This window comes from Arachis hypogaea, chromosome 12 (assembly GCF_003086295.3).
Source record: "Arachis hypogaea cultivar Tifrunner chromosome 12, arahy.Tifrunner.gnm2.J5K5, whole genome shotgun sequence".
NCBI classification, from domain to species: Eukaryota; Viridiplantae; Streptophyta; class Magnoliopsida; order Fabales; family Fabaceae; genus Arachis; species Arachis hypogaea.
The window spans coordinates 113,187,594-113,207,995 of NC_092047.1; the positions used below are offsets into that span (position 1 = coordinate 113,187,594).

Here is a 20,402-nt window from a genome sequence, read left to right on the forward strand (position 1 = left end):
ACATATATACACAAGAATTAATAATAATAAGAAATGGAGTTAAACAAATTGGTTGAATAATTCCTTACCCCAAAATGCAGCAATTAAGAAGATGCAGGAAGTTGGAAAGAGAGAAGAGAGGGAGAGGGGGCCATGCAAATTTTACCAAAATGAAATTAGAAAAAAGGAATAAGATAAAAATAAGAGTAACTTGGGTTTCCATTTTCTTGTAAGAGAAGATCAAATGTTAAGTGTTGTGTGTGCCCCCCTTTTCTATGTTCATTGTCTATTTCTATATATCTCACACACTAACTTCCACTTCTCTCTGAAACAAAAACAAACCCCCACAACCCCATTATCTATTATCTCAACAACCCTCTCTCTCTCTCCTTCCATATATCTAGCTGAAACCAAAACAAAGAGTGAGACACAAACCTCTTCTATTTTCTTTCTAATTAAAAATATTTTACAACTACTTTGAGGAGGTTAGTGGTTCGAGGAATACTACTCATACACAAACACTGAAAAAGAGAGAGTTTTTAGTTTCTTTTATTAAAAAGAAAAAAAAAAAAAGAAAAAAACATGGGTAGAGGGAGAGTTGAACTGAAGAAGATAGAGAACAAGATCAATCGCCAGGTTACTTTCTCAAAAAGAAGAAATGGTTTGCTCAAGAAAGCTTATGAGCTCTCAGTTCTCTGTGATGCTGAGGTTGCCCTCATCATTTTCTCAAGCCGTGGCAAGCTCTATGAATTTGGAAGTGCTGGGTATATTTATTTATTTTTTATATATATATAATATAAACAAATATAAATATATGATCTGATTTATTTATTTAAAAAAAAAATATCACAATTTAATGTTCATTATAAGATCCATTGTTGCTTATTGTTCCATTTGATTTTTTTTTTAATATTTATATATATATGTTATCTTGGATCTCTTCTCTTCTTCTCTCTGCAAAACACTTTCTTCTTTGCCTCAGTTTCTTTCACTAAAATGGTCACTGGTTATTTCTGTTTCTATGTGCTTTCTTTTTTATTTTTCTTTCCCCCATAGACTACTGCATTTGATATTTTTAAGATTTCAACTACATACACCTTTGGTAACTTTTTCACCCCATTGGTTTTTTTTTTTTTTAGTATTTTTTAGAAAAATATTTTATTTATTTTTTTCTTACCAATCACCAACATTCATGGTTTTTTCTTTGTCTAACACATACATCTGACACCACCTTCTGGCTTCTTTATCTCTCTCTTAGTTCTTCCTTTTCTGGATCAATGGATCTTATAACTATACTCCTCCATGATTTCACACCTTCTTCTTTTTTTTTTTAATTATTATTATTTTTCCAATTTTGGGATTCTATTGTATTTCTTGGGTTAGAGAAAGTTTCATAGTTTCATACCATAAGTTTTAATTTTGCTCTCATCCAATCATAGATGGACACGTTTCATGATGGTCATTCAATCAATAATATATATATATTTTTTTTTTCCTCATACCATATACCTTCTATTGGGGGATAAAGGGAAATTGGTTCAGCTTTCATACTCTTTTTATGGAACAGTACAATCATATATTTTTCTTCTTCTTTTCTGATTCTAAGTTTCTAATAACTCACAAGCAAAGGAAAGAAGCTAAGAAGGAAAACAAAGTAAAGGAAGAAAGCAATCATCATATGATATGAGTGGACAAGGCATACAAGAGAGTTTATTTGTAAAATTTAATGGATATTTTTGTGTTTACTCTCTTGTACCGTTGTGCAAGATCTAGGGCTTTTTCAACACCTTATAAAATGAAAAAAAAAAATTTAAATTTAATTTTTTTTTCTTAAAAAAAAAAAAAAAAAAACTTACCCTTGTCCATATTCCCTTCTATCCATCCTTTGATCTTTTGGTTCTATCATTGATTTCCTCTTTCAAATTGAGTTGTTCTATTATTCTATCTCAAATCTTGTTTTAATTTCTTTTCATTGTTGATTCTTTTAGATCAATTATTTCTCTCTTTCTTTTCTGGGTATGTTAATTATCCATCACTTTCATAAAGATTCATGTCCATTATTGATATTTTCTTCTTGGTTTCTTCCACTCTCTTCTTGTATTTGTAGATTATTTTTAGGTGTTATAATTTGACATGTAATTTAATTAATTTTTCCGCGTGATGAATAATGATAAGGTTTTACTAAAGAAAAGCAAAAAGAGGATAATGAATTAGTTTATTTTTGTTTTGTTTACTTTGTTCCTTTTTCATTGCTAGCCCTAATAGGTATATCTGATTTTCTGTGGTGAAGGAATGCCTTTAGGACATTTGAAAAGGAAAGGAGAGTGCAAAGATGAAAAAGTTGGCCTCAGATTTTTACTATTTTATTTTTATTCTTTTACTCTTCTGTTAAGAGATTTAGGTTAAACAATTTGCAACCTATAGTAAACTTTGTGATCCAAGGTATAAAGAGAAAAGTAAAACTTTGTTCTTGGTCAAGATTAGGGATTTAGAGCTCTTCACCTTTAATTTGTTCTAATTTTCGGATTGTATATGTTATTGCATTATTTTCAACTTTCTCTCTTGTTGGAGCACCCAATTTTCTCTAAAAAAATAAAATAAAAATAAATAATCTAGGTTTCCTGGAGAAGTAGTCTGTGAGAGAGAAAATAATCCCTTACAAGTGGTTCCACATTTTCTTTTCTTTTTAGTTTTGACTTGCCTAACCAAAAAATAAAACACTTCTTTTGTTCTAGAAAATATTATAGTAATTTATATGTTTTACTTTTTTTTTTCAAATTTATATAGTCAATAAACTAAATGAAGGGGTAAAGCTTAGTTGAACTATTTGTTCTTTGTATTGATTTCAAATTAAAATTAATTTGTATGGATGCAAAATTTAGCTTACCCTGCTTATGATTACACACATATATATATAAAAAGAATTTAATTTTAATATACTAATAATATAAAAAAATTTATATAATTATTTAATTATATTCTTCTTTTAGATGATCATTTATACCATTAATATAAAAAAATAGTTATTTTTACTAACATATAACTTTACATAATTAAATGTAAGTATAAATTATTTACACTGACATTTTATATTAATAGTATATTAATATTAAATTATATAAAATTAATGCATAATCATACTTGTCTTATGAGAACAATATAAAAAATGTATGTTACATGATTTACCCAAGGCATTATTATTACCGCGTTTTCCCTTTTCAGAATATTAGAATTGGGTCTTTTTCTTTCAATTGTCATGTACCTTTCATGTTTGTGCAATTACAAAACTCTATGTATGAATTTGAACATGAGTATTTGCAAAATGATGATAGTAAATAGTAATTTTGTACTGAACAACAATGTGAATTGTTTTTCCTTGTCCGAAATTATTATTTTTGAGTGAAATGGATGGTATTGATAAGAATTAACTATGAAATATCTAGTTAATTTAATTAAGAATTTTTTTATGGACTATGCATAAAAAAATATTTGTATATAAGAAATTAAGAATATATATATATAATTTGTTTTGATACTTATTTTCAAAAAAAAAATATATATATTATACCATTAATATATTATATTATATCCTAATTCTTATTTTGCTTTGAAATAATGCAGTATCAACAAAACTATTGAACGATACCAACGCTGCTCTTTTACTCCTCAAGATGAACATGTTGAATGTGAAACTCAGGTACACTGTATTTTTTCACTACTTCTTTCATCTAAAAAGTGTAGCAATTTTTAAACAATGCAAGAAGATTGCTATCTTTGACAATAAACATTAATGAAGTTTAAATTCTAAGCCATTCAACTAACAATGGGATGCATATATATCATATATAGATACTAATTAGATCTTAGTAATTTTGATTGAATAATTTTTTAATACATATGTGTTGCAATAATCAGAGCTGGTACCAGGAGGTATCAAAGCTAAAGGCAAAGTATGAGTCTCTACAAAGGACTCAGAGGTATTATTCACTTAATTCCCTTTTAATAATAATGATAATTACAATAAACACTTAAAGTTAATTACCTTTCAATAATAAATTAATAATATGGATATGTATGTTATAATATTAAATGATTGCTTACACGAAGATATTTTTATATTCAAAAATTGTTAAATTGATTTCATATAGTAGTAATAATTGAATTTATTAGCAAAAATCATAATATATAAATTATATTACAAAATTTAGTTGGCAATGTAAAACACAGGCACTTGCTTGGGGAAGATCTTGGACCATTGAGCATAAAGGAGCTGCAGAATCTTGAGAAACAGCTTGAAGGTGCTTTAGCACAGGCCAGGCAGAGGAAGGTGAGTGCAAACATTATCTTTGATTTGCTTCTTTCTTTTTGTTCTTTAATTCCTTTCCTTTATTTTTTTTTTTATATAATTATTTGGTTACTTTTCTTTGGTTGTATATATATAACATGCTTGCTAATAAAGGATCTAAAATTAAATCAATGGGCTAATTAGGGTACAATCTATTTTAAGTTTTTAACTTGATTCAACAAAGTTTTGACTGTTAAATTAAACATCATATAAGGTTGAAAATGTGGAAGTAAGGGAAAGACATAAAAGTAAAGAGGAGGGGGAAAATGCTTAATTACTTGGTAATGAAACTGTATTATGCAAAAAAATTAAACTGCTTTTTTTTTTTTTAATTTCTTCTCACAGCACTAAATTGATCAAGCACAAGCAATAAATTGTTAGAAAAATAACTGAGAAATTTCTAGAGTCATGTCTTGTATAATTAGTCACTTTAAAGTCATATATATATTGACTTATTATTGATAATAATAGTCCCCATCTGTAATAATATAATATCTTAAGTGTATATGCATTGCTATATATAGATGCTATTCTCTATAATTTTTATCTCATCCTTCCACATCAGTAATATCAGAACAGCATACTAATGAAGAAACTAATAACTCTTTCAGGGTTCTTAAATATAATAATTATAATAAGGGTTCTTTTAACATATCAATAATTTTCAATCATGGTATGCTATTCATAATAATAAATCCCAATTTGAAATAGAGAAAGTTGAAAATTTTTTATAATATTACTTCTTTCAAAAATTTAAATTAATAAAAAAAGTCATATAAATAATTATATTTTTAATATATATTTTTAAATATATTTTTAGTTTGCTTAAATTTTTATATAGGTTGCTAAATTTTTTTATTCAATAGAAATTAAATTCTAAATTTTTCAATCATACAAATTCTGATATCATATTGTGATATTACTTCTTCTAGAAATTTGAGCGGTTAGTATGACAAATGAATGTTTACACATTATTCTATCAACAAACAATTTGTATTATGTGACAAAGAACTGGTTCGTTTCAATTTGTTTGGTAAAGATTACATATGAAAAAGAAATTTAAAACAGTTGCAATGGATGAGATTGACTATGCTTGTGGACTTTTACTTTAATTGCAGACACAAATTATGATTGAACAAATGGAAGAGCTACGTAGGAGGGTAAGACATACATGATACTCATCATCAATTAATATTTTTTATCTTATAATTCTATATATTACTAATCTGCAGACCATTATGAACGCTTGACTTGCATTATGTTCAAACATTTTAATTTTGTAACCTCAAAAAAAGTTAAAAATTTCTTAATTTTTGTATTTTTCATTGATCTTGCAGGAGCGCCATCTTGGAGATATGAACAAGCAACTTAGGCTCAAGGTTTTGAAATATAACACCAAACATTTCAGCATAGGATTATTATTATTGCAACAATTCTAGCCATGGAGGATACATGCCTCTTGTCATATTTGTTTAATTAGTTTAATTAATCAACACATTTTTAAATTAATTTATGTTCTTGAAAAATTAAACTTGAATTTTCAGCTTGAGGCAGAAGGGTTCAATCTAAAAGCTATGGAAAGCTTGTGGAGTTCAACTTCAGCTGCTGCAAACAGCAACTTTACCTTTCAGCCTTCTCAAACCAATAACCCTATGGATTGCCAACCTGAGCCTTTCTTGCAAATAGGGTAAATTAAATTTCCAATTTAATTTTAGTCATCTGTTCATAGAAATAATTAATTAATCACCTGATTAAGGTATTAACACTCAAGTACTAATGGTTTTTTCTTGGACTGAAACTTGGGTCAAGTGTCATACTACTGGTGTCAATTATTTTATAAAAGCAATTTAAAAATCATAGACTATATATATATATATATATATATATATATATAGTAGGGATTTCTATCAATAGTCATTGACATGTTTAATTTTTTTTATTTTAACTATTCACAGTATTTTGTGTTGTAGTTTTAGCTTTTGATTTACACACAGATAACATGTGTCTTTTGAGTTTTCCAGTTCTATTTTCAGTTATAGTTTCGGAATATTATTTGAAATTATAATAACATTCTTGATATATTTAATTACTGTTTTTTATTTTAAGAGTCAAGCCTATTCTTATTATAAAAAAAAATTAATTTTAATCCATTGACAATATAAAAAATTTTACACATTTGTATAATTTTATCTGTTTTTTATGATTATTCACGCATTCAATAAAAATAGTAGTTATTTTTTATAATATAGCGTTACGCAATTGAAGGCACGTCCAAAATTAATTTACATTGACAATAAAAAAATACTATAAATAAGAGTATCAAGAACTGCCACTGATTTTTTTTCTTATTAGAACTTTTTTTCCCCTTCTCTCCAATAATAACTTTGAAATTAATATATATTCCGGGATGGAATTCTAAATTAACAAGTTGTTTTGAACGAACAGGTACCATCACTATGTTCAACCTGAAGCATCTAATAATGTTGCTAAGAACATGGGTTGTGAGACCAATAACTTCATGCATGGATGGGTGCTTTGATCATCATTATAATTACTATATAATATAATAGCGTATATGACTACTCACCTTGTTGTCTATATATGCTTTTATTTGAATTAGAAGATACTTGTGTTTTGAATGGTTTTTAATTAATTAGCATCATAAACTGTGTATCTTTGTTACTATCATCAATGTGTGGGAAGCTATTACAGACTTCTATAGCCTCTTCTGTGTAATTGGATACAAAGTATAGACTTTAAACAATGTTATATTGTTTGGACTAATATGCGCTACAATTTTTTTAATAGAATATAGGAATACTAGATGAATATATTTTAGTTTAATATGTTTCAAATAAATTATTGTTTTGATTTTGATTTCTTTTCATTCAATTTTTACAAATAAGTTTTTGGTTCCAACATCTCAGTAATTTGATATTAAGTTGTTACATGTTAAAGATTCAATAAATTTAGAAAATATTTGTATGACTAAAAGATAAATATTTTCTTTTTTTTGTTTTACATTTGAATTAACTAAATACATTTTTTAAAAATATTTATCAGAAAATGTTAGAGAGTCAATAATTTTAGTAAAAAAATTAAAGAGTTAATTAATATTGATTCAAATATAAGACAAATGTAAGAGAAATATTAGTTATTTGATTTTTTTGTAAATATTATGAGAATAGTAATAATAAAGAAAAGAGATAAAAAGGCTATTTATTTTATTGAAATTTTTTTAAGTATTTTATAAATTCTGATTTAATTATTTTTTTCAAAAATATATATTATATATATATATATATATATATATATATATATATATATATATGATTAAGATCAATTATTAAAATTAAATTACTAGAATATTAGTATTTTCAAAATTTCATTGCCCATTTTATTTATTTATTTATTTTTAAATGAGAAGAGTTTTGAGAGCGTGTAATATTTATTAAGTTTAGTAAAAAGGAAAGAACAGTGGAACTACAAGAATCCAGGAAGTTCTGACAGATGAAAACTTTAGCGTACTTGGTTGTCTTGTGGTTGCTCAACTTGATTTTGTGACAGAACTGGAATCCAATCCAGTAATAAGTATTCTCTGCTCTCACTTCAGATATATATCCCTATGCATGCTTATGCTTTTGGTGTTCCTCAAAACACCCCGGTTTTTTCCATTTACTATGCATGGAACCCCTTTTCATAATTCATTCCTCAATATTTAATGCCTTCTAACTGAAATTCTTAAATCTATCCTCCTATCTACATACCAATCAACATGTTACAATAAAGGAAGCGTTTCAAGTATTTAAGAAATATGCTAATAATTTTAGTAATATATAGTGAAATATATAATATTATTTTTATTTACTTTTATTATGATTTTCTTGGATATAAAGGCATTAAATAAAAGAAACTCTTATTGGTAATTTGGTGTGTTGTATGTATAGATGTACTTAAGCCTTCAATAAAATGAAAAAAATTTAAAAGAAAAAAAAGTTAGTTTAGGATAATATTTTCAGTTTGCACATTGTGGCTTGGCCTGATGCAAAAATCCACAGGGGGAAACCTTCTCATCCTAACAACTTGAACTAATTTTTTTTTTATCTAAAAGATAAAAAAAAATCTTATCATATTTATTAATTTCACGTGGCTTTTATATAATTATATTTTAGAACATGCCTAATCCTACTTTTGTTTTTATTTTATTAGAGAAAAAAATTTTGGAGTAATTTCAAAGTCACGGGTTCAAATAGTAAAAACAGTTACTAATGTAATTATCACATTAAACTGTATACATTATATACTTTGGAAGTCTTTGGATTTTTGTACAGTGGGCTGCCTATTATTTTTTGGCATGTTTTTTACCAAACAAATCTCACACTAATCAATAATGGTTTTTTATTGGGCTAGTTTTGGTCTTTTTAATTTTTTGGGTGAGATAAAGGGGCGGAAGCCCAAGAAAAAGAAAAACACAACACAAACTTACTCAGTTACATCTGCAAGTACCTGAGAAATCTCACACTAATTTTGATTAAGGTTGAACATGCAAGGAAGTCCACAATCATCAAGAAATGGGTCTGTTTTTAGTTTCAAAATCTTTAACTAAGACACCTTAAAGGGCTTAACCTATTCAAAGGTTTGAAGCTGTCTAAACAGACAAAACATTAATTGATTGATCGGACCACACATCTTGAATTCTATTTGCACATACATGTACCATATTTCATATTGTTGTTATTTTAATTAATTAACTTATGATCTCAAAGGTGGGAAATGTTGATTTGTTGTAAGAGAATGATTTTATGAGCTCTCCAAACTACCATATTTTGTATATTTTCTATTTTATTACTCTTGAATTTAGTATGATTCCTATTTGAAACAATAATAACAATAATAATAATAATAACTTTAAATTTTATTTGACTGTTAGTTCTATTAACACAGAATTTAAAATATTCAAATAACACTACTTGATATGAATGATATGATATTAGTTAAAATTGTTTGGTCTAGTGAAACAGGTCAAAGAATATAGGAACTGGAAGCAGGGTAGTAGATTAGAGTCTAAGTCATTAATCAATTCGGTTATATTCTATTATTTCTGTTATTCTAGTTATAACAGAATTCTATCCTTCTTCTAAGCTTTATACTGGTTGATATATATATACATCACAAATATCATACATCACTATACTTGAAATCTGAGTAAGAAAATAAGAGAAATTAATGTTGATGATTATCCTAACACTGCACTCATATAATAGTGAATTCAGGAATTTAATTTGAATAAGAGTCCCATTAGGCATTTGCCATTACAACTTGTCATATAATAATCAAACTCCAAACATATGTTTGAGGATTTATCATCAAACAAAGCACTCTAGTCATCACTAGTATTATCTTATCTCTATTAGAGCAGAATAAAGAAGCACATTTCTAATATACATTAATGATAAGGTTAATTTTGGGCTAATTACCCTTATTATTCTATACATACTTTTGCATAGAGATGGAATATATAGTTCCAACAATCATCACAGGGAAATTAATTTTAATTAATTTGTAGGAGACATGCGCCTTGTTCTTGTTTCAGGAAGTCCAATGAACAATTCAGTCTCCACATCTGAACTTGGACTACTACTTTCTGCATAGGGTTGAGCTTGATTCTCTCTCTGATCTTTATTATTTGTTTTATTTGTTGCTAGATTTTGAACCATATTATCACACTGTAACAAAAAAAATTCAGTCTAATATAATGGTTTATGAGTTGAATTTTAATGAATTTAAAAAATGTGAGTGTAATTTACCCTATATTATGTTTGTAACACAAGTATATATAAGTATCATCTCACAAATATCCACAAACTAATAATTATAAGTGAACTTTTTTAAGATTTAGATTTCAATTAGGGTAATGAAATGTTGAATAATCCAAATCAGCTATATGAGTGTGCAAAAAAAAATTCAGATCAAATAGCATTAGAATGTAACTTTATTACCTTGTCATAGAGCATGGCATTTTCATCCATTAGGGCTTTTTCCTGAATTTTTAAAAACAAATTATTAGTCAGAATATTTAATTTTCAATCTAATGTTTAGTGGGAATAATGCAATGATGCAATAAGCTTACCTTTTCTTTTAGTTGCTCAATTTGTTCCTTGTAAAGCTGAGTCTGGAGATTAGAAATTAATTAATGCTATTATACATTGCTTAATAAATATAATTTTGACATTTTTTAAAGAAAATTTATTCAGAAATAATGCTTGTTAATAATGACTGTGATACCTTTCTTGCTCTAACAATGCTTACACTCTTCTCCAATTGTTGTTCTATCTGTATCAGTTCTTCAATGCTGCATGACCCTAAACCTTCTCCCAAGAATTTCCTGAGAGAATCACAAATTCAATATGTATGTATGTAGATGTTAATTTATTAATAATGTGATTAGCTAAACTTTATTGAATTTCAGAAATTGAGTAAGATGAATATAATTATATAAATATATGGAGAATATTTATTCAAACAAGATCTTCAATAACCTTTTTGCGGCTTCGAGAGTGTCAATCTTTTTCATCAAGGTTGCTGCTTCTTGCTTCAAATTCTGCTATTATTATAATAGGGAATGCAATGTCATTCACCAAACTACAGAGTTAATATTCCAATAAAATTAATAAATATGTCTATCATAAGCAAATGCAATTAGCCAATTCCTACACATTGAAATTTAAAGATTTGCATGTCTTTATGTGGAAGGATGAGGTTCTAGCTAGATTCACTATAGAAAAATTTAAAGGTCACAAAATATGGTGCTACTTGTATGAAAGGATGAATCTAATTAATAAGTATACATTAAAGGTCACAAAATTTGCAGTTGTTAGTTGTTGCTTCAATTCAGGTAAGAGGTGTGTGCATGTTTATTGTATTTGTAATTAAGGCCTACTAGGGTTAACCGGTTAAGCTATAAACTGCCCAAAACGCCCTTCCCTATTCCCTTTTTAATGGTAATGGGTCATCACTCATCAGCACCATATCTTAGCCAGATCTAGTTGAGGTTGGAGTCAAATTGAGTCATAATATTTGGTAAAAGTTTAAAAGGTCATTTTAGTATGTCCATATTATCATAGTTATACTGGTGATTATGGTGTTTTAAAAGATATTGTTAAAATTAAAATATTTTTTTATTATTTAACAATATTTTTTAAAAAATATTACTAAAAAAGTATTAAAAAAATATAAGTTTAATTTTAACAATACTTGTATAATTATTATATCTATCATAAGCATAGATATAATAGAATTCACCAAATTTAAATTAATGAGTTAAAATAATAATAATAGTTATAGCTATGTAGACTATCAGTTATACTTTTTTTTTTTCTTTTAATCCAACAAGTGATACAATTCTAAAATTATGGTTCAAATTCGTTAGGAGGAGATGTTATTAGTTTTTTTGGTTTTGTATGTTTTTCTCAATTTGACAAGTTAAAGATTTTAGAATTTTATTTAAGAGTTTATTGTTAGTTAATAATTTATTGCATACATAAAATTTTCAATATTTATTTAATTAGACGAGTAAGCTAATTATTCGATTAACTAAGATTAATTAGGAGATGTTATTAGTTAGATGCTAATAGTCTCTGACCGTAATACTTTTCAAGATCAAATGAATTGAAATAAGATTTGTCTCTAACTAACAACTTCAATTTTTGGCATATATAAGATATAGTACTTTGGAGACCAAACACACCAACATTATTATTGTTTAATTTTATGCAACAAACAATAATACGCTTTTTTATCAATCTAAAAACTAAACATAAATACAAACAATTGAAGACAACTCACTAGTTGGCTAGGCTTCAACAAAATGCACTATCATCATCATTTGTTCATATCAAAATGACTAATAAATCAGCAAGCAATGCAAACCAAACATTATTTGTCCATGTATCCTTTGAAGTATAATCATAATAAATTATCTTTATTTAGCATCAAACCAAAACCTCAAAACAAGTAAATGTTAGAAACTAGATGTTGTATTATTAAAAGGAACATATTGCCATAATAATCTGCTTTACCTACCTCTATTTTGAATTAATTTTTAGGATTAAGTTAAATTCAGATCAATATTCTTTTTTTGTTCATAAGGACTAATTAAGGAGTTCAAATATATATTCATATCCAATTGCTAGTATAATAAATCTTTCTAAAAAAATAAAAAAATAAAGACTTTCCTAAATTTTAATTCGATAGATGTCTTTTCATATATTTGAAAAATAATGCCTAAGGTTAGTTAAATAATCAGAATGGAAAAGGGTAGAGAAATTCTAAGTTTAATTAGTTTGGTAGAAGTAGAACTATGATTTAATTAGGTTTGGTAACTTTATTATGGTAATTAAGGGTCACTACTGAAAGCTAGATACTTAATCATGAGTATAATCACATAAAAAACCATGTATATGCTAGACAATGGATTGGAAATGCTTAATTATGGAATTACAAATAAATAAATATATAAAGAAACTTTAAAAAAATGGTATATGTAACCTAGCTACTAACCTGGACATTCTGTTCAGCTGATTTGGCTGCTGGTGGAGTATCCTTTGTATGCTTGCGATATCTTTCAATTATCTCCTGCATGCTGTAAAATTAATAGCCAATTTACAAATTAAGTTTGATAAACAATCTGAAAAGATGAACATATTAAATATGTATAAAGGTTTGATTTTCTGATACACTGATATATGATATACTAAAAGTAGCACCCAATTATTAGCCTATACTACTAGAACAATTATCATGCATGTATATATATGATACATACTATACTTATTACAATACACTTAATAATAATAATAAGCTAATGTGCAAGTCTACGTGAACGAAAGCTATTATTTGTAACTATAAAAACATGTACCCTCTCAATAATAACTAGGAAACTTTTGGTATATACTTGTGTCTAGATATATAGATCAATGAATGTATCAACTTGTATAGTTACAAATGAAAAAAGAAAAGGTATTTTTTTTTATTCTTAATATTTTTGCTAATATTAAAATCATTCTTAATTTTTTATTAAAGAAAATTGTCCCTATTATTATAATAATTTTTTAAAATAATTCTTCAGATAAAAGGAATTAATTTTAGATAGGTTGATAAAAATAATAAATACAAAATAAAAAAAATCCTATTCTAATTTCCATCTCCATCTTCATCCTTATTCCACTATCACCCTTTACCCCATTCACACTTTCATTTTCACCTCCATATTTCAATCTAATAAGGCCTCAGTGTTGATGAGGGTGGGGTGAAGGATAACAATAGGGTGGAGATGGATATGGAGGGTGATGGTGGTGAAAAGGTGGAAGTAGAGGTGGTGATGATGGGATGGAATGAGAAGAGATGATCATGGATGATGTTGATGATAGAAGTGGGTTGGTGGAGGATTTGGAGAAGGAAGTGATTGCTATTTGCTAGAAAGAGAGAGAAAAAAAGGGGAGATTTGGAATTATTATTTTTACAATAGGTAAATTCATCTAAAATATAATGTTTCTCAAGAAAAAGACTATTTTAGAAAATTTTTTGTAACATTAAGAATGAGTTTTTTTAAAAAATATTAGAATGATTTCATTTTAAACAAAAAATCTTTGAGGATTAAAAGAGCACTTTAACTAGAAGAGTTTATTAAACTAGAAGCATGAAAATAGTTGTTAAAATTATATTATTGGAGTGAATCATTTTCTATTTTTTTGAACTTTGAGACTCTTGCATTGTGAGTGTTTTGATATAGAACTAAGTATGTGTTTTAATTTAATAGTTTGAGTTCAAAAGAGGGTTGATTTCATAATATGACATAAAAATTCATAAGATAAAATTATAATTATCTATGCTGACAAATTCAATTTCTAGTTTCATGACACTCGTCATCATATTGATTTAAGTCATTTTCAAATTTTATCTTAAAATAGAGACAACTTTTCTTTTACATTTTTTTAAACAAACTTTAAATCTCCAAATAAATATCTCTATAATTGTATTCTAAGACATATACCAAATAAGTCCAAAGGCCTAGGCTAAGAAGTAGATGCCATCTTTAGCTTTGTGAATAATCCATTTGCCTCATAACTAGCTACTTCAATCATGCATTGGTGTACTTTGATGAGAATATTCCCATTGAAAATGCAAGGTGTTCAATATACTATACTTTTTGATGAAATGTTCAACTTGAATAATTAAGGAAACTTTACTATTTAGCTACTCTCATCTTCTTGTGACATAACCTTAGAAATTAGAGATATTTATGCTTGTCCAAAGCATGTTAAGCTTGATATTATTTATTATTATTATTATTGAAAAGATTACAGAAAATTTGTGACATGAGATACTTTTTAAAATTTAATGCTCTCTATATTTAAGAAAAAAAAAAAAACTAATATAACTTTATGTTTTAATAAAGACTCAAGTTTATACTTTTAAGTATTTGGAATTGCTCATGCAATTTTTTCTAGCTATATGACGAATCCACTTCCACTATATTTTGGTAATATTTCAAGCTTGTGATTATCTTTATTTACACTTTCGCTACCTTAATTGTGTCATAATATAATTCAAGTTTACAGCAAATCCTAAATTATTTGAATTTAATCTAGATATTATGAGTAAGAAATTTAGCTAGTAAGCTCAATTAGCATCGCATCATATCCAACTTTGAGTTTGAATCTTTCTAAAATTCACTTGAATTCTAAGATGTGTGAGTGTGCAGTGTATGTGAACAGGAAGAGAACAACAAGTATAATTTCGGTATAAATGTGTGGATATAATAATATTTTAGACTTTTGGAATAAGTAATTTTATAATATAATATTAAAATTTTTATGATTAAAAGATTTATAGTTAATTTATTTCTGTGACTTCTAAAAGAAAGAATTCAAATATAAGACAATACAAACAAAAAAGAACGAAAGTTAATTTATTTCTGTGACTTCTAACATTTTTAGTAAAAATAAATATAAAGCTAGCTACTATAAACTTGAATACAAAACAAATTTAAGAAGAAAATATTGGTCACCTCACATTTTTAGTTTTGTTTGAAAAAGTTTATAAATTGCAACTAAAAGCATATAAATAATTATATACCTAAAATATCTCTTTTCACAAAATGCTATGTCAGAAAATTATTTATTCTAAAAATTTTAATCAATAAGTAAAAACACAAATGATTATATATATCTCTATAATATCTCTTAACAAGTGGATTCTCTTACACTTGTCACCTCAATGAAGGATTGCCAACTAACTATATAGAAGTTTCCAGCGTTAACTACATCACAGTCTAAGCATATTTATAGAAAGGGTGATGGAAGACTTTTCAAATTGATGATTTGATGTGACTATTTTTAAAAGAGAGGGAAAAAATAAATAAATCAAAGCTGATTACAAGCAATGCAAGAAGTGAAATGTTAAGTGAAGAAAAGTGTTAATCATACACGTTATTTATATGCTCAATAGAACTTTTCACTTAATCATACTGCTATTTTTTTAATGTAATGAAAGGGTATACATCTCAACATTATTCATTCTAGCTTAGGTTATTATTGACCTAAACTTGATCATTATATAGCTTCAATATTTATTATTTAAGCTGGAAAAGATGTTTACATGTTCTTCTAAAATATTTAGAAGTTAGATTAAAAAAAAATGATTACCACTATTTTTAAAATATAAGAATGTGTTTAGTTTATGATCTTATTTTCTAGTTTTATTTTCATTATTTTTTGTTTTTAAAATTTCATAAAAAAAATAAAAAGTAAAAAAATTATTATTTTCTCTTTTTCATAAAATTTTAAAAACAAAAATACCACAAATAAGAAATAAAAATAAATTGCAAATGAAACCCTCCTAACTGATTTTTCACATTTTTTATAAACAACAGGACAAAATCGCCCAAGAAAAAATAGATTACACAACCACCATAATTTTTGCAGTTTCAACTCTCTATACAAATACAAGCTCTAGTAATTAATAAGAAATTAAATTAAATTTTATAAAGAAATAAATAATCTTGGAATGAGGTACTTGTTGCTCTTTATATATACTAAGATAGTAATTAAGTACTGTGGTGATCACACACACTATGCACGTTATTTTATGAAAGATCACAAGCTAGCTCCTCGCAGAATGAGTTACAATACTACTACTTTAATTTCCTTTGTCTTTTGACACATTAATTATATACACTACTCTGTCAAATCACTTTGTTGTTGGATGTTATATCAAAAATCGCGTAGGCATACACTACTTATTAATTCTATAAAACAAAAACTTATCATCATTATTAGTTGAAGATCATATATATGATGAGATTTTACAAAAGGCATCAAGTAGAATTGTTATGTGGTGCAGGTTATATATATTATCGACAGGATAATTGTCAACATGAATCATATAAACTTTCATATAAGAACCGTTACAAAATTATTATTTAACGATTTTCAATTATCAACTTTATATAAAAATAATTGTATAAATTTTCACGGTTAAATTAATATAAAATGATATAAATTGAATGTATATGTTTAATAAAAATATGCACATTATTACTATATTTTCAAAATTTTTCAAATATATCTTATATTGTAATGCATCAATACAATTGGATATGAAGTTTCTATCATTCAAATTTCATTTAATAATAATTCTAATAACCATAAAAATTATGTGCCAAAAAAAAAAATAATGGCTAGAGATAAAGTGACACAATTATATCACAAATTCACAATACTTATTAGTGTGTCTCTGTGCCTGTGATGAACATCGTAAATGTCAGAGTGATTATTGTTATATAGTACGTATGATTCAGCAGCACTACTAAGTAGTACGAACATGTGCTAGCTATATATCTTCTCATGCACCAATATGAGGAAACCACAATAGTACATTTCATCATTTACCCCCTTTAATTTGTACTATATATGTATCTACCGTGGGTTACTAATCAATTATTTCAATGGCCTCAATCCTATTCAACATCATCTTATTACCTTAATTAATTTGAACTACTATTACATGTACATATTTATAGCTTTACTGAGTTGTAATGTTTATGTTAAGTAATAACAAACAATAATGAAGTGTTTCATTCAATATATGAAACTAAGTAAAATATGACTTGTATATTATTTTAGTTAACTACTAAATTTAATTTTATTAACTTAGTTTCAATAATTTATTATGACATTGATAATATGTATTTATTATTTTATTAGAAGATTTTTAAATTAAAATATATGTAATCCAAAATTTCCTGATTTTTTTTCAAGCATTTATATATCTTCGTCCTTCTACTCTCTCACATGAAATGTTCCCTATCTACTCTTCATACCTTCAGACCCCAACCTCAAAAAATAAATTAAAAAAAAAGATATAAATGTACTTGATAAAAATGTTTGACTAGTTTGACTATTCTTTGAACTATATATATGAGGTATATATTAGCAAACAAAATAAAGAAAGAAACTATACACCTAAGATGAAAATGAATAATTAGAGCTAATAAGAAACTAACATGAATAAATAAATATAATAATAACAATAATAATTGTTAAGGTTATAAACTGAATATAATGAGATATATATAATAAGTAGAAGTAGAATATATATATACCTTGAGCTTGCAAATTCATAAAGCTTGCCTCTTGGAGAGAAGATGATGAGAGCAACCTGAGCATCACAAAGAACAGAAAGCTCAAACGCTTTCTTAAGCAACCCATTGCGGCGCTTTGAAAACGTCACTTGCCTGCTTGTGGCATTTTCTATGCGTCTCATCTGAGTCTTCCCTCTCACCATTTTCTCTTCTATCTCCTTCTTCTTTGCCAAATTAAAACATGGAAATCAAAATAAATTATTATGTAATTTCTATATCAAATAATTTAATTATTATATATAAATAAATAAATAATAAATGTTTTCTTACAAAAGTATTATATTCCTTGAGTCAACCAAGCAAGGTAGAGAGTTGCAGCGAGCAAATCTGAAACCAAGATGAAAAATGTTAAAGGAAAATAATGGATCGGAGAATATATATATATGGAGAAATTAACAAATTTTAAAAATTAGAAAGAAAAATTTTCAGTATATGTATGTATATAGATTTTGATGGAAACATATAAAGATACCTAATTATTGTTGAGAAGAATATCAATAAAAGTAAATAAATAAATCTGGTTTCCAAACAAAAGGATCTATAAACATCAAGCAAGAAAATATGTAGATAGAGAGTTTTTCTTTTCTTTTTCTTTTTTTTTTTTTGTTTTTTGTTTTTTTGTTTTTTCTTTCTTTTGAGTCTGATACTTACCAGCAGTTAGAGAAGCAACTTCAGTTCAAGTAGTTTCTCACTGAGCCAAAAACAGGGAAAAAAAATCCAAGGGTTTTCACTTGCCAAAAGGGGAAATTATTCAAACCAAATTGGAAAAAAAAATAAACTAAAAATTAAGAGAGAGGGGGGAAAATAGCTTAGGGTGGTGTTGGGAAGGGGGAGAAAATGATGAAGAATGAATCTGAAGAATCAGAAGAAAGAAAAAAAAGAAAGGACTAAGGAGGCACCCAAAAGAGAGGAAGGAGAACATAAAAATAGAAAGAAAGAAAGAATTGAGGTAAGTCAAGAAATGGTGTTGGATTTGACCTATTTTTATTTTCTTTAATTGTTTTATCTAAGAGAAGAAGCAAAAGCTTTCACATACCCAACTTTCCTTATTCATCCACTTTGATCCAACGTTATTTATGTTCCCCTGTGCCCCACCATATTAAGAAACAATTGAGGTTTTTTCTTATAAAAAATAAATAAAAAAGATGTAAGAGAAAATCGAATACCTCATCCTTTTCTTGTTTTGGTATATAGCAAAAGCCCACTCTCCCAAAAAAGAAAAATTTCAGATTAAAGGAAGGTATAATGTGGGAAATAGTTTATGAAAGAACTTATATTATGATGACTACCGTGATTAAAAAAATAATAAGTATATATAGAAAGGAAGGGATGACAACGAAGTTTCAATGAATCATTAGTAGTAAGAAAAAAAAAAACGTCATTTTGCCAACTCAATTGGACATTACGTATGTGAAGAAGGTTTTGGTCGACAAACAATTTTTTGGGTCTTATTCATTCAATGGTTGTGTAACTAACTTTAATTTGTTAAAAGGAAAAAAAATAGTCATATGTATAGTTTTTTTTTTTTTTAAATTATATAATCTTATAAATACTAGATTATATCATGTCAAAATATTATACTTAGAAAAATGGATTTTTTTTTTCGGTTTATTAGTTTAGTTTTGTTAAGACATAATACCAATTGTTCTCTATAATAATTCCTTGTTGTATTTCACACATGTAGAAGGTTTTGTACAAAAATGGTGTTATGTGTATAAATCTTTTTGTAATTAAATTTAATTTAGTGTAAAGTTTAACAAAAAAATTATGTGCATATGTTATTATTTTTTTTTTGGGTACTTTTTGTAGTACATAATTTTTTATTGAAGAGCACAAAAATGTATTGATATAGAATACAAATTTTCGAAGTATAATATATCAAATTTTGTACATAACACAAATTTATTGATATAGGACACAAATTTTTACGCATAGCACATATATTTTTGTACATAACACACAAATCTTTGCACATAGCATAAATTTTTGCTGCAAAGGTATTTTGTTAGTTGAGTGAGTCAATATTTTGAGTATGTAATCCTCCAAAAATTTCTATGCTGCACATAAAAAAATTCTATGCTATGCAACAAGACTTTTGTGTTGTACACCAAAATTTATGTGTTGTGCATATTTTATTTGTTGGGTATCAATATTTTGGGCACGTGATCTTTAAAATTTTTGATGCGGTATACTAAAATTTGTGTGATGTATACCAAAATTTATGTGTTGTATATCAAAATTTATGTGCTTTAATTTTCTGAACATTTATAAGAAAAGAAGATGAAGATGATGAGGACGATGATAATAATAATAAAAGAAGATGAAAAAGAAAAAATAGAGAAGAAGAAATTAAACAACAACAATGTTAACAATAAC

At 26.4% G+C, this 20,402-nt stretch overlaps 2 protein-coding genes across 5 annotated transcripts; one reads left to right on the forward strand and one right to left on the reverse strand.

Annotated features, from left to right (window-relative positions):
* Positions 1 to 257: 257 nt before the first annotated feature.
* Positions 258 to 7,108, forward strand: LOC112728374 (agamous-like MADS-box protein MADS3). Its single transcript, XM_025778466.3, has 8 exons — positions 258 to 743; positions 3,601 to 3,676; positions 3,895 to 3,956; positions 4,207 to 4,306; positions 5,443 to 5,484; positions 5,662 to 5,703; positions 5,869 to 6,011; positions 6,770 to 7,108. The coding sequence occupies exons 1-8, from the start codon at positions 562 to 564 to the stop codon at positions 6,861 to 6,863; spliced, it is 741 nt and encodes a 246-aa protein (XP_025634251.1). The 5' UTR covers positions 258 to 561; the 3' UTR covers positions 6,864 to 7,108.
* A 2,474-nt stretch (positions 7,109 to 9,582) lies between these two features.
* Positions 9,583 to 19,396, reverse strand: LOC112728375 (MADS-box protein SOC1). 4 transcript variants are annotated; one of them, XM_025778469.3, is made up of 9 exons: positions 18,678 to 19,396; positions 18,297 to 18,353; positions 17,988 to 18,190; positions 12,884 to 12,965; positions 10,864 to 10,925; positions 10,610 to 10,709; positions 10,455 to 10,496; positions 10,324 to 10,365; positions 9,583 to 10,050 (listed from the first exon to the last, which is right to left on the reverse strand). In XM_025778469.3, exons 3-9 carry the CDS (start codon positions 18,167 to 18,169, stop codon positions 9,880 to 9,882), a joined length of 681 nt encoding a protein of 226 aa, XP_025634254.1. In that variant the 5' UTR covers positions 18,170 to 18,190; positions 18,297 to 18,353; positions 18,678 to 19,396; the 3' UTR covers positions 9,583 to 9,879. The 4 variants fall into 4 exon arrangements, with proteins under 4 accessions (XP_025634254.1, XP_025634255.1, XP_025634253.1 ...); XM_025778470.3 differs by having other exon boundaries at positions 17,988 to 18,187; positions 18,678 to 19,124; XM_025778468.3 differs by having other exon boundaries at positions 10,864 to 10,928; positions 17,988 to 18,187; positions 18,678 to 19,098.
* Between the last annotated feature and the right edge of the window lie 1,006 nt (positions 19,397 to 20,402).